This window comes from Stigmatopora nigra, unplaced genomic scaffold (genome assembly GCF_051989575.1).
Source record: "Stigmatopora nigra isolate UIUO_SnigA unplaced genomic scaffold, RoL_Snig_1.1 HiC_scaffold_26, whole genome shotgun sequence".
In the NCBI taxonomy this organism is placed as follows: Eukaryota; Metazoa; Chordata; class Actinopteri; order Syngnathiformes; family Syngnathidae; genus Stigmatopora; species Stigmatopora nigra.
In genome coordinates, this window is record NW_027551605.1 from 996341 (window position 1) to 1010846 (window position 14506).

The window sequence follows — 14506 nt, forward strand, 5'->3', positions numbered from 1 at the left end:
AGGAGGCCTTTTTATTCCCTGTATGCATCATTTGATTCTGCAGCCAAAATAGATTAATTGCAGTAACAAAACAAGGCGTTTGAAACTATTTTTTGATTTTTTTTTTTTATCCCACAGCAACTGTAAAAATGGGTGTCATCTTTCCATTAGTTCAGTCACCGCCCGAGCCATATGCTACTTGTCTATATATAGACGTGACAATACAAATGACTCATAGATATATGGGAGGAACTGGTTTGAAAGTTTCTCCCAGCGTTCCTCATTGTTTTTCTTAAACCACCCTTCTTAAATAACAACATAATATTGACTCATTCAGATAATGAAAAACATTCCAAAAGTCCAAAAAGCCTCTGGTTTTGATATTCTAAAAACAAGATCTGGGACAAAAGCCATCAAGTAAAAACTGTTTTTAATTAAGGAAACCGGTTTAAATAGTACAATACAACATACAAATGAAGCACAATAGGCACTGGGTGTGTAATGAACAAAATGGAAAATAAGGATCACATTTAGTGTACAGTTTTCATTCTTAGAATGGTCTTTCTGTTACAAAGACCACAGCAACAGTAAAATTTAGCTAGCCAAGGTTGTTAGTTGAACTCTGGAGCAATAGGAAAAGGAATGTTCAACTCCACATGTCTATCCCCAACTTTTACAAATGGTTCCACCATTTTACTTTTCTCCTTCAAGACTGTAACGGCTTTATTTTGAAAAGCATTGACCCGTTTCAGCATCAAATCAATTGACGATTGGATATCTGCATCAAATTGTTCGGTGGAGAAGTCTGACAAAATGTTCTGTAGGTTATTTGCCACTGTTTTGAGGTATTCGCTAATGATATGGTGGGCTGTCTCAATCTGTTTAACAATACTAGTAAAGGTATGAGAATTAATAGCATCCTGGTAAAGGTCGATCACCAAAGATGGAAGTTTTTCCACATCGTCGCATCCTAAAATTTTGAACAACCTCCTAAATATTGCAGAAAGATCCCTCTTAAAATCTTTCATTTTGTCACCTCCTACTTCTCTCACTTTGGCCCCAATTTGATTAGAAAGTTTGCCCAGAGTTTTGAACATATCATTCATCATTTCTTTTCCACTCATTGTAAAACCGGAGCCAGGAAATGTAAATTCAGTGGCTTCAAAAGACTCGATTGCTACACGTAACCTAGATAAGGCAAACGTTGATATTTTATGTTTCACCTCATCAATAAAAGTTGTACACTTCTGATAGATCTCAAGCCCTGACAGCCTTTGTGAATACCCTGGGATTAGAAATGTGCTATCTCTCAAACATTTAAATACAGCCTCGAGAAAAATCAGAACTTTCCTTTGGTATTTCCTTGCAAAAATTACAGACTGATCTTTGGTAGATGTTAACATATCAGAAGGATTAATGGATGCAATGTTGTCAACAGCCTTATTCAATAGAACTTTACCCTGGTTCCTCATCTCTTGGAGGGAACCCCCATGGCTTTTTGCATACCTGTAGACTTGATCATATGTCATGACAGCAGGAGAAGTGAGCGTTTGGACAACGTCAGGTACATTATTCTTCAGTTTCAGCATTGCTTCATATGGCATCTCTGTGTTCCAAGAAGTCTGAATATTCATCTTCTCAGAGTTGATTACAGACATCTTCAAGGCCAATATATCAATGTCTGTTTCTGGGTCAGTCTGTGGAATAAAACATTGTTAGACAATATACAAAACCATTGAAGCCAAAAGACAAAAAAAAAAAAAAAGAAACTTACGGGATATCGACCATAGAGTCGTGCTTTTACTTGTTTTGGGCGCTTGGTCAGCATCTGAAGTGCAACTTGACCGGCAGATGGAGTAGATAGAGAGAAAAGAAAGCTCTTTGGAGTCATTTCTTGATGCATTACCATTGTCTCATAAGGAAAATGGAGTTGTATTGAATTCCTAATAGAGGCATCCAAATTTTCATAATCTAGGATAATGTTGCTTCCATGGTTTCCTTCCAACATCACATGTTTTACATCTAAGACAGAGGCTATTTTGTATCCACCAATTGTGTTAACATTAGCGTTTCCCTGAAATGTTCCTGTTAGAAATTCACATTCTGAAGATGAAGATGCATTAAGTTTGATGATGAAACTATCATGGTTGAGAATGCTGGCATCGCTTTTGAGTGCAATCATTGGTGCTTTCATGGTGAACTCATAGGTTAGATCACCCATTTTTGGAATGTTGATGTTGGTGCTGAAGCCACTGACGAATGCATCCATATTTGGGCGGATGGTGAACATCTGTGGGTTTTTCATGTATTTCATTTTGGAGCTCATGTCAAAGGTCTTCTGAGTTGTGGACAAGAGATCATCCATACCAGCATCTTCCCAAAGTGAAAAACCTTCCACTTTTGGTGTCTTCAATTCATAATATGGCATTGTTATTTCAGGAATAGTGAGTGGTTGCCTCAAAATGTCCAGATTTACCTCTCCATTCATCTGAGAAATAACATTAATTTCCGTATCACCATTATCCATTTTGAAGTAGTGGGAATATTTTTGTTGGTTGACTTTGGCCATTCCAGTCCAGCTGGCCTGCTGTACTTCAGAATTCAGTATAAGAGACATATCATTGTCGAACTCCATTTTACCTGATATTCTGAATGGAAGGAAAAGCTTGGAATTTCCTTTATTTTTGGTTTCAAACATGAGCTCGGTAGGTTTGATCAAGGCAACGGCAGAGTTTGAAAGAGTTCCTTCAATCAATTGAGCATTATGGGAGGCAGTGAGATCAATTTGCATATCTTTAGCCTGGAGCTTTATATCTAAAACACTGTCCTTCATCACTGGTGTTTCGGTTAAAACTTTTGCATCGATAATTGCATGGCGGAAAATGCAAATATCTGCAAGCAGATTCTGATTGGTTTTAAAATCCTTGCAGCCTGTTGCACCAATGAAGGTCACTTTGACTGTGTGGAGATCCAGGATCAAGTCGAGATCACTGTTGTGAGATGCCTCGTCAGAGAAGTCTTGAATGGCAAATTTTCCATTCCCCACGGTGTTAATTTTTAGATTGGCAGACCCTGCTCCCACTGCAAGATTTGTCTTTTGAGTTGATGAAACATGAGTGAAGATGTTCATGAGTGGCATGTTGAGGTCATGTTTGTAGTCTGAATTGACACTAGCAGAAAGGCCATCCTCCATTGCAAAAACTACATTATTGACAAGGTCGGCTGAATACAACTCGGTCTCTATTTTTGCAGTAGTGTCAGCGGAACCTTGAGCTGAAAGGCCATAGATGGTCGCCGTTCCATTGTGTTTGACCTTAAAAGATGACTGATCGATCTTGATATACTCTGAAATCGTCAGGCGGGTCATTTTGGGCACAGCCAAATGTGTAGAGGCATCGATGGTAAATTGAAGGGGCTTTAAAGTAGATGTAGCCTGAGAATTAAAGTTCAGTTTGAACTCTGGAGTGATGTATGTAGAGGTGGTGTTCTCCAAATTTGCAGTCGTCCTGAGTTTGTAATGTGGCGAGTTGATTTTGAATTCTCCATAGAGTTTTCCAAAACAGGGTATCTTGCTCAAATCTCTCACTTTTTCCTTTACCTCCATTGTGAGTGTGTTGTAATCATAGGACTGGATCTTCTGTAGCATTCCCATGACATAAACTCTCATGTCATCAATCAACTGTTTGAAATCAAAAGAGTGCAGCTCATTCACCAGCTTTTGAACAGGTTTCATTATCTTTTTGGTCAAAGGTTTGATGTCAATTGACCTAAGCATGTCAAATACAGAATTAATCCTCTCCCGTATATGATACTGCTTCATTATTTTGACTACCTCATCCATCACTGCTCCAATGACCTTCTCAGCCTCATATTGAGAAAGAATCTCCTCCATTTTTCCATAAATGGCCTCAAATCGATCAGAGATGTTATGTTTCTGGATCCAAGTCATGATAGCCTCCTTGATTGATTGCAGCAAATGAATTATTTGTTCTGTTGGCAATTTAGCTGTCAGGTTTGTCAAGACATTTTCAATAGAGTTGACATATTTTCGCAGATCTTCCACAAAGATGTTTAAGTCAAAATTGTCAATGACCTTCTTCAGCTCAAATACTTTGTCTTGAATCTTGTTACTGATCTCATACTCTGTATTGATGTCTTTCAAGAATCCAATTGTCTGATCACTCATCCTCATTACTGTCTCTTTTACAGCTTCAATGAATGCAGGAATGTGCTCGGTGAAAGGAATCTGGATGAAGTGGCTATTAGTGTTCTTGTCATACTTGACAAATCCAGACACACTGTAGTCTTGTCTGGCTTCAGTAAAAAGACTTGTGGTGACTGCTCCTTTCATTTCAACAGCCATCCTTTCTGCATTATTGTAGGCTTCCATTTCCTGATCCAAAGTGTGGTCATTTACCTTTGATTTAATCTTAAATTGAACACTTTGCTCTTGGAGACTCATTGAGCTGCTTATTTTGTTGTCCACAATAGTCTTGATGGTGGGTATGCCTTCGATCTCATGAGTGCTTGAGGCTCTGGACTCAAATGAATGTGTAAAAAGCAAAGGTTCCACTTTCAGCAGGAATTTGCTGTATAGTTCTCCACCTTGCTGTCCATACAAATACAGTCCACCATTTGCGTTAAACAATGCATCTATGTTAAGGGAGAAGGGTTCAGCGAGAGCATTTATATTGCTGTCAAAACGAAGAGATTTCGATTTGTAGTCGGCAATGTTGTTGAATTTCACTGTTAGACCAGCAACCTCCAAATCTGTGGCATGCGTAATCTGAGATGCCAGGAGTTTACCGTTGGTGTTGCACTTTGTGGACAGAATCATGTCCGCCATCTTGATCTCATAGGTGTGTTTAAGTTCATCTCCTGAGAAGTCTCCTTTTAACGTTCCTGTCAGCTCCATGTTGTAAGGTTGGGCCTTGAACTGGGCATCATTGATGAAGTTGATCTCCAAGAACTTTAGATTATTTTTAATTATGACTGAGGCTTTAAAATGCTCCATTGTAACTGTGATATCATGCATGTAAGAATTTTTCCTGCTAAGGAAATTGTCGGTCTTTGTGTGGAGTGTTAAAGATCCTGAAGTAAGGGAAAGTGAATTGGAATTTTCAGTCCTCATTTCGTTGAAAGATCCAACTATGTTGTTGGATAAGATCAGTCCATCTTCACTTAGTCTAAAATTCATAGTGTTTCTTGTGTTGATGGCCATAATGTCACCGTTGAAGACGCCATTAAGGTAGACTTCAGAATTTGCGATCTTTCCCTCAATGTTAAAGTCAATCTTGTTCTCTTGAATGCCTCCTTTTGTGGTGAGGGACAAGGTGGCACCATTGGCATCAAGTCCACTGTGTAAAATATTCTCAAAGGTCATTCGATTGTGCTGAGCAGTGGTGGTGCAGCTGGAGGTCAAGCCAATGGAGTTCAGGGCCAAGGTGGCCTTATGAGAGGCAAGGCTTGATAGGATGTTAACAGAGGCATCCAAATTGAGCTCCAAACCAGATGGATTCAAGGAAGCAGTCAGCAAAGAGTAGGCACGATTCACAATATCTTCAGCTGTATTTCCCATACGGAGGCTAGCTTGATCTTCAGATGCTGAGAATTCCACTTGACTCTGAAGTGTTCTGGGACCAGCTTTGGTCATAGAGATTGAGAGAATACTCAGCTTGACATTCTTATAGTTGAGATTCATTTTTGTGGAGTGCTTCATGAGCTCACTATTGATGTTAGTGTTGGATTCAATCATAAAATTATCATTGGCGTACATAGCCTTGATCTTATTCGTACCCTTCATGATTTCAGAGTTTGCTGTCAATGTGCTCTCCAATCTGAGTTCTTTCTTTACACGATCAGCTGAGAAAGTGTTGAGATACGTTGTGCTGGCAGTTAAAGACCCAATAGCGGCAATTCCATCTGCATTGATATCTCCCAAAAGCTTGTTTGAACTCAGAGTGAAATGCTTGGTAATATCTAGAGACGTCCGCAAGCCTAGTGGTGCAGAAGCATGGACATTGTATTTTCCCTGTGACGTTATATCATCCGAGAGTGCAATAGACTCTTCTACATTAACACTTGTCGTCAAAAACTGGTGTTCTAGGGAGCCAGTAAGGGTGATCTTCAGTGTTTTGTCGTCTGTATCAGAGATTGCTGCAGCTCCTTTAAAAACAAAACACAATGGCCTTTTAATCACTGTCTCATCCCATTTTAAAATTAACTTTAAAAATGAAAAATAAATTACCCTCAGTGGTGAAGGAAAGAATTTTAATCGGACTGGTGGCCTTGGTCTTGAACTTGGCCAAATAGGTTGGAGAGTCCACCTTTTTATTGGCTGCTGACATTGTTGTCTCCCAGTTGTAATAGTTACTGTTTACTTTAGCAGATACTTCCATCAATCCAATGACGGGGATGTAGATCTTTTCCTTGTGGGGCATGCTTTGTGCAGGGGAGTTTATCTGCTGTGGTGCCTTGTTAAATATGTCAAGAGAGGTGAACCACTCTTTAGGATCCGGAATAGTGAGCATCACGTGTTCAGTGCCAAAATCGGTTCGGAATTTGCTTTCCCTGGTTATTAAATTAAAACAAAAAATGACAAAATTACATATGTTGATAAGAGAGCTTTTGTATGGTAATATATTCTTATGATGCAAAACAAGTTGTTTTCCTACATGTTCATGAATAGATTCTCAGGCATCGAGGGAATTTTCACTGTTGCAATATTGTTCTTCAGAGTTTCAACGTAAGGAAGTTCAGCAGAGATTTCATTCATCCAGATGTTGCTGGCCTAAGCAGAAATAAAATACATTTAGTTTTAATATTTGAACACTGATTATGTGACAATCTTACGAAAAGAAAACTTGCCTCAAGTGCCTTGTTGATAATTTGACGCACTTTCATGTCAGAGTTGCCCACCTGGTAGTCCATGGCACCCTTAGAAAATCTACCAACCCAAGAACTGAGGGCCTCAGTATAAAGAACCATACGTTTTGTCTCGGCATTCATGTTTGACATCAGCTTGACTTCAGTGCCATCCCCATCTGAAATAGATATCAAATATTATTTCTTTTAACCTGAGGAGTGAACAATAATTCCAAATTCTTTCCTATGTATTTTTTATATTAGTGTTTTGTTTAGAGACATACCCAGTTGGAATGTGACTGACTGTACTGACGAGATCTCTGGGAGTTTTATGTCGCTTTTGACCTCAAGGGTTAAATATTGGCTCTTGTGGCGACTACTAGATGTGGTGGCAGAGATTGTGGCGTCTGTCTTTAAGGATGGAACCATCAATTGAATCTTCAACATGCTGTCAGCGACGAACTGATACCTAGATTGATGTGAAGATATGATATTATTGCCTTGATAAGGTTCTGAGTTTTTTTGTACTTGCACAACTTACCGGGCGCGACCAGTCAGTGTGAGCAGTGGGATATTTTTGTTGGAAAGCTCAAGTGTTACGGTTTTGTCTTTAAAGCTGTCATCAGTCAGTCCAACCTTGATTCCAGCTTCGACATCCAAGTCTGGTATCTGGATTTGGCTGGTGAATAAATTCTTATTCCAGTTGTAATTCATGGTTGTGGTAACTTCGGCATTATGATTCCCTGCGAAAATCGAAAAAAATAGGCTCACATTTAATGCTGGGAGATGAAGAAATTGATGGCTAAATGATGAGCAAGTACCTTCCGCTTTCAGAGTCATCTTCAGGGAATCAACCATATCTTCTCCTTCACTTAGGAGTGTATATGCAAGGGTCGCTGTGTGTGAGACCTTAGGCTCGATGTCAATTTCAAACCTGAAGTGAATTAAATACAAAAATGTTGCTTGTTGTGTTGCCAAATGTTTAAAAAGCCTTAAAAAAATTAAATCAATGTTGAACTTACATTGTCTGTCCAGCCAAAGGGAAATAAGGCACATCATTTTTCCCATGTACATCAGCTTGGAGTCTTTTAGTGCAATATTTGAATCCAAAAATGGAGTCACAATTTGCATCACCCATATTGTGTGGGATTATGGTAGCCTTGCCATCGCCTACAATCAGCACTGTGTTGCTATAGTATGTAAATATGTATACAGACAATCAAATACAATGCACCAATATTTTCTACTGTAAAAGATTACAGTGTAATAGAAGAAAAATACATAGTTTTTTTTCTTTTTACCTGATTTTTACGAGCTTCGCAGGACCATCTGCAGCTGGGATGGAGAGCTTGACTTGATTTGACTCAAAGGTTATCTTAGCTTTGAGTGAACTTTCATGGTACAAACTGGTGTGCATCTCAACAGCAGAGACAACAAATTCAGGGACATGGACACCCATCTTTGTCACAAACTCAATTCCAACTGATGGTGAAAATGCCACTTCATTCTGATTAAACGAAAAATGAGCAGACTGAATGAATACAATACAGTCTATAACCTTAAATTTTAATTGGCCATTGTTGAGGTTAGGTGAGAAAACGTACCATCTTTGGAGAAAGTCGTAGTCCTCCCTTGGCTCCAGGAGTAAAGGTGCCAGAGAGAGAAAATGTCAAAGGGAAACCAGTTGCCGTTGGAAGGACAAAATTGTTATCCATAAACATGTAGTGGATAAACAACTCATTGTCTGTGCCGGAGATGAGTTTAGACACAACCTAATCAAAAAAAATCAATACAAATCAACTGTTATCATAGGATGAGATGCATGAAAAATTGTGAAAATCCAATGTATTAATACCTGTGTAGGGAGGATCTTGAGGAAGATCTCTGCATACATTTTAGCATAATCTGCAAAAAATTTAATATCAGCAACCTTGATGTAGCCAAGTTCTGTTCCCATTATCTTCAAGTAGGCCATGGCCTCTGGAGAGTCTAGATTTTGCAGCTCTTTCACCAGCTTGTTGAAATTACGAGCTATTTCTCTCAAAAGATCTTCAGGAACCTTCAGAAAAAACATTTGTTTGGTTTATTTTCATTGATGACATTAACACGTTAGGAAAAAGGGGATGTAATTATCATAATGTACCTTCTGTCCTTCTGATTTCAAGGGCGAAATCCACTTCTCTAGAACTTCCATTATCTTGACTGGCATCTTATTCTCTGTCCAGTACAACGCCTTGGACAATGTGTCTGGGAAAAAGCCATTCTTTCCAAACAAGGCCTCAATGGAGGGATCGGACCCCTTTCCTTCGATTCCAATCTTTTAGCAACAAAAACAAAACAGTTAAGTCTTAATAAATTTGCCCATAATAGCCAATGACAAGCATTCTTACACACCTCCCACATATCCATATTGTAGCCAAATATGTCGAGAGTAGATTGTAACATGACTTCTCTGGGAAGTTGGTTGCTTGGGTCAAAGATAACATTGCCTTGAATATTGCCATGCATGGTGCCAATCTTGTAGTTGCGAGATTTTGTCATGTAGTCATTGTGTGTTCCAACGTCAATATCCTGCAGTGCATCTATTATCTTCTTGCCCAGCCTTAAATAAAAATGACAATTAATCCCTCAAACATGTCTTTTTTTCCTCAAATTAAATGAATAATTCTTACTTCTGGGTTTCGGGATCAGTGGAGGAAATGATGTTGTAGACATGGGAGGTCACAAAAGATTTGACTTGCTCGTTCTGCTCCAGTTTCAGGATTTTCTTCACCATCTCAAGCTCACTATTTTGAGGATTTCTCATGAGGATAAGATAAGCTGCAAGTCGTTTCTGCACAGCACCTTTTGGATACTGGCTGACCCTTTGGAGGTTAGATCGAACCTGTGCGGGAAAATTAAAGTTCATCAGTATATTCGTGAAAAGGATTCATTAATGTTTTTATTGAAAAGTCTTAGTTACCTCATCTGTCAAAGACATGCGTCTAAATGCTTGGATGGCTGCAAGCTGAACAGAGAGTGTTGTTGCAGGCTGTCGCATGCATTTCAGCAGGGTGTTTTTAATTGCCGGGTGAGCAGATTCCATTATGTCGCCAATATTTCCTATAACCTGCATTGAAGTGTAGAAACTTCATATTATGAGTCAGTAAAAAGTGAGCAAAAATAGAATGAAACCTGCAGTTGCCTTTTCTCTTGTTGTTACATGTAAACCTCATTCATCATTGCTTAGCCTCACAAGAAATTAGCCCATCTTTTATTTGGAAATTGAATCAGGGAAGTCGCTAAATCAGTTTGTACTTTTAAATTGAACTCAGTTTATGAATATGGTGTATATCCTGGTATCTAAAAAAAAGTGTACTAAATGGTTTACTTCCCTAATCCATTTGTGAATGTAGTGTTTATATTCGATGACTCACTCTTAAAGTTAGGAAAGTCTGATCTTTCTCTCCTGAACAGTCTGGGCCCAAAAGAGAAGCCACAAAGTCAGAAACAGCCGTGATTTCGTTAGTAATTTTACCCTCAGCCTGGTAAAGCCTGATGACAAAATGGGATGTTACATTATTCACATGAAAAATCACATACTTCTTTTACCTAACTACCATCACCCTTGTCATGTGCTTACCTCCTGACTGCATTACTCAATGCATACATGATGAGTTTGCTCTTTCTGTTCCGAGCCATGGTCAGTATATCTTTAACCATGAGGCGTGAAGGGTTAGGCAGTAGTGCCAGAGCATAAGCTGCCGCATCCACTTCTTCATCTAATTTGTTTAAAGTGGCGAAAATGTTCAACATGGCACTGGTGCACTCTGGAGTACCGCATTGGATTAGAGCTTGCGTGGTCAGGAATTGCGATATTTCATTCATCTCAAAAGCAGCGGTGCGTAGGGCGCCAGCATTCATGCCACGTAGCTCGGACACCAGTTTATGGAAAAGGGAACCACGCTGATCGCCATTTTTCGTCTGTGTCAGCGTGTTCAATTGCTTTAATGCGTTGATGGCGGCATCTTTAGTTTGTACAGCGGACTTGTCGTCAACAAGTTCCATTGGCAAGAAACGGACGAGAGCCTCATCTGTTCAGAACACCCAACACAAATCATTAATATGAATATTATTGGGATTCAAGTACATTTTAAGTGGGGATAAACACTCACTGTAATTAAAGGTTCTGTCATTAATCCTAGTAGTTTCCTTCAGAATAACAGTTTGCTTCACCACAGTGGAAATTCCAAATTTGTTCCTATGGAGGAGACAGTTACAGCAAGTGTGTATTTGTGTATACATGAGTGTATGTACATTATTGGGGTTTTTAATTACTTGTGAGAGAGGGGTAGGAAAATATGCTTCTCTGTGCAGGCTCCACTGGTCATGTGCTTCTTCTGCTCGTCAAATTTGTAGTTGCATGTCTGATGGCTTCTGATCATCTTGGACAAAGGATAGTTCTGAAAGTGCAGATCAATTGAATTATTGTAGATAGTGTTAAGTGGAGATATTCATTCTGGTTAAATGAGATGCTAGGGACATTTTAAAAAAATCTGGCATGGTTTACCATTCCTGAGATGAGAGCCAGGGGACTGGTAGCCTGTTTTTCAGGCCTGAAGCTGTCACATTTGGAAAGATCCCTGCTGGTTGTTACATCCGTGGCAATGTCAGCTCTGGCATGGACTGTGAAGTCGGTGGCACAGAGGCCATAAATGCTGGCCTGGAAATGTAAAAAGTCATTTGTATCGATGAAACTAGACCTAGAAAATAACATTTCATGTCTAATTCCAAACAGGTAAACTACACAAAGTGCTGATGCTGATTAATGACAACTGTTACAATGCTTATAAGATAGCAAACATTAAAAGCACAACAAAATTAATTCACTTTGGCGACCTACGCGAATTTGCCAGTGATTAAATTAGAGGCGTAAACATGTTTAAAAGTGACTCAGTTTGTCAAATCAATATCTTAGATTAAAAACCATTACATGAGCAGGTGATGCCATAGTTCAAATCAAGTTATCTAGGACTTTAGTCTGCTTGGTGACGTGGGAACACAAAGTGACCCATGTGCATTTATCACCTATGGCTGTCACAGATTATCTGGCCATTGTGCAATGTGTTTATTATTACGTGACTCTTCCCCATAAACCGAAACAAGTATTGTCTAAGGAAGAAAGAAAAAAAGACCACGTACAGTCACCCTCTGCATGTTGTCGTTTGTCTCCTTTCCCATGACGTGGATGAGGAGTGAAGATACAATTCCTCTTTTGATGTTCAAGATGTTTACTGGTTCATCCTCCTCAGGGAAAAGTTCCACATTGGAGTCTTTTTCAACACGCACTTTCAATGGGTTCCTAAAAATGTAGATTTTTACTTACTAAATTTCTGTTTCTTCATTTTGTTCCATACACAAATTGGGCTTTAAAATTGGGCTTACTTGGCCATTGAAACTTTAAATGCCTGAGCTCCAGCAGCAGGGTGATAAAGTGCTTTGCCATTGTCATCCACACCAAAAATCTCACTCAGCGAGCATTCGGTAGTCCGTAGAATGAAGCTGCATGTTTGGGGCACTTCCAGCTCAACCTGGACAGGAGTTTCATCGGAATTAACCTTTAAAATCAGTACTTAGGACAGCACGAGTGGTACTGCGAGACATACTTGACAAGAGATTTTGGGGCCGCTCTTGTTATCCGTGGCTCCAGGAACACCATTGAAGGTCTCAGCCTCATAGTCATACACGAAGCGTCTGAAGTTCCTAAATGATTTATCCACTGTGGAGATTTAAATATCAGTTAGCCAAGTTTTTTGTTTTGTTTTTTTTATCAGCGCAACATTCTATACAAGACATACCAAAATGTTTTCTGTGAAAATAATACTGTGAAAGTTACTGATGTACTTTTATGGTGCTGAATATTGCATTCTTAGCAAGAGACATATTGTCTCCAATCAATAATGTCACTTAAACAACACTTGACACGTGTCATTGTGTCTCGTAAAAATATCATCGTCATTTCTACAAATATTTTGGTTCTTTCTTAATAAAGGGAACTTACAAAAGCATGCTGGGTTTTGTTCATCCACTTTTCCTACATCTTGCTCTGCAGAGAATTACAACAAAACGTTTAGTTCATTCAATCGTAAGACATATCTTGCCTTAATATGAGAATGTTTTGAAACCTAACAGTACTTACGCGCAAGGGTGTATGTGCCCAGGAGCAGCAAAAGGTAGATCCCGGTACGACCCATGTCGGGCTTAGCACCAGGAAACCTTGTGATCGATAAAGTCCTCCAGTGAGAACAAAGTCGTTTACTTTGAATTGACAGCTTTTATAGGTCTGCTGTCATACTGGACATGATCAACATGCAAAAGTGTTGTCTCTGTTCCAAAGTCTGAGCAGTCCTTGTGGCAGGTCAAAGGTAAAATGTTTCACAAACTGAGACATGATGTCAACATTGGGTGGAGGTGGTCACTGTCATAATGTTGAATATTGTCGTATGGTCATTTTGGAGACATCTTTTTGACTGTAGTAAAAGTTTGTACTGTACCTGATAATTTAGCAAGCTTTTCCTGTAAAGTTCAGCAACTTAAATGGTTATGATTGTCAAAGAGATTCAAAATAATTCATTTAGTGGTCATGAAAAAACAGATTAATTCCCTTTAGAGTGAAGTAATAATTTTGACCAAGAAACAAATGGCTCATCATTTAGAAATGTTATTTAGTGCATAGATTTGATCTATTTTAATTTCTTGTTTCCACACTGAGGCATTACACATATTTTTAGAAGAACACAATTTAATAATTAATGTTTTTTATTGTCTCTCTTCTTTTCTTTATCTACACTTTTTGGGGTGGCTTTAATAAAAACAGAAATAAACCCGAAAGGAAAACAAACCTACAATAATATTTAAGGCAATCAAAATATAGCATGTGTGATGGAGTGCTTGAGTGAGAGAAAAAAAAACATAACCTGTAAATCCATAAATTGTTGCTGACTCACCTCTGCCCTACTTAGAAAAGCCAGTAAAGGCTGTTTGAGCAGGATCTCAGGAGAGCTGTAATCAAGATAATTTAATCAGACAAAAGAAGACAAGTCATAGTATATGGCATCATTTAATGTCCCGTATGCTGGTTACTTAGAGGTTATGGCACCTATTAGTATAAGTATGGAACACTGTATGCTATGTCATAAGACATTAAATTGAAACAAGAAATTGTCATCATGATAACCGTAATTAAGTTGAAAAAAGCTCAAGTTCCATTCCTTTTACTATATGTTTTATTTATTTTTCTCTGTATATTGGGTGTATCTTTTTTAATGCGAGGTATTAGGGCACACATAAAATGGGCCTTCAGGAATAAAGTTGTCATTTTATGGGAAAAAAAGTCATAATATTATGAGATGATCAATAATACAGTATGACTGATTTAGACAAATTAGACAGCTCTGTAATTTGTGTAGTGCTTAGATGCCTCTATTAGACTAAAGACTATTTAGAGCATCTGTTGAGGTTGTATTTTTCTACATCAAAGTACAATCAATCAATGTAGTCAAGTCTAAGTAATTTAGATTATTTTATGTAATTTTTAGGTAGTTTAGCTAATGTAAAGATATTTAATTATATATCCTGTAATATATTAGGATTATTTTCCTGCAATATTAGGACGTAACACCGA

The 14506-nt window shown here is 38.5% G+C and overlaps 1 protein-coding gene across 1 annotated transcript; it reads right to left on the bottom strand.

Moving 5' to 3' along the window:
- Positions 1–440: 440 nt before the first annotated feature.
- On the bottom strand, positions 441–13137 carry LOC144192479 (apolipoprotein B-100-like). The gene is made up of 26 exons (XM_077711597.1): positions 13022–13137; positions 12884–12928; positions 12489–12601; positions 12268–12413; positions 12025–12184; positions 11393–11545; positions 11161–11285; positions 10998–11083; positions 10466–10916; positions 10260–10377; positions 9806–9952; positions 9516–9727; positions 9238–9445; positions 8987–9160; positions 8699–8902; positions 8448–8615; positions 8145–8350; positions 7866–8033; positions 7665–7777; positions 7385–7586; positions 7128–7312; positions 6847–7022; positions 6654–6769; positions 6227–6549; positions 1754–6144; positions 441–1676 (listed from the first exon to the last, which is right to left on the bottom strand). Exons 1-26 carry the CDS (start codon positions 13074–13076, stop codon positions 591–593), a joined length of 9531 nt encoding a protein of 3176 aa, XP_077567723.1. The 5' UTR covers positions 13077–13137; the 3' UTR covers positions 441–590.
- Positions 13138–14506: the final 1369 nt, after the last annotated feature.

Coding starts and splice junctions, on each gene's coding strand:
- LOC144192479 (XM_077711597.1), bottom strand. CDS start 13,076: ATGGGTCGTACCGGGATCTACCTTTTGCTGCTCCTGGGCACATACACC. Junction 11,084..11,160: donor TTCCTACCCCTCTCTCACAA/GTAATTAAAAAC, acceptor TCTCCTCCATAG/GAACAAATTTGGAATTTCCA. Junction 8,034..8,144: donor GCGAAGCTCGTAAAAATCAG/GTAAAAAGAAAA, acceptor TACATACTATAG/CAACACAGTGCTGATTGTAG.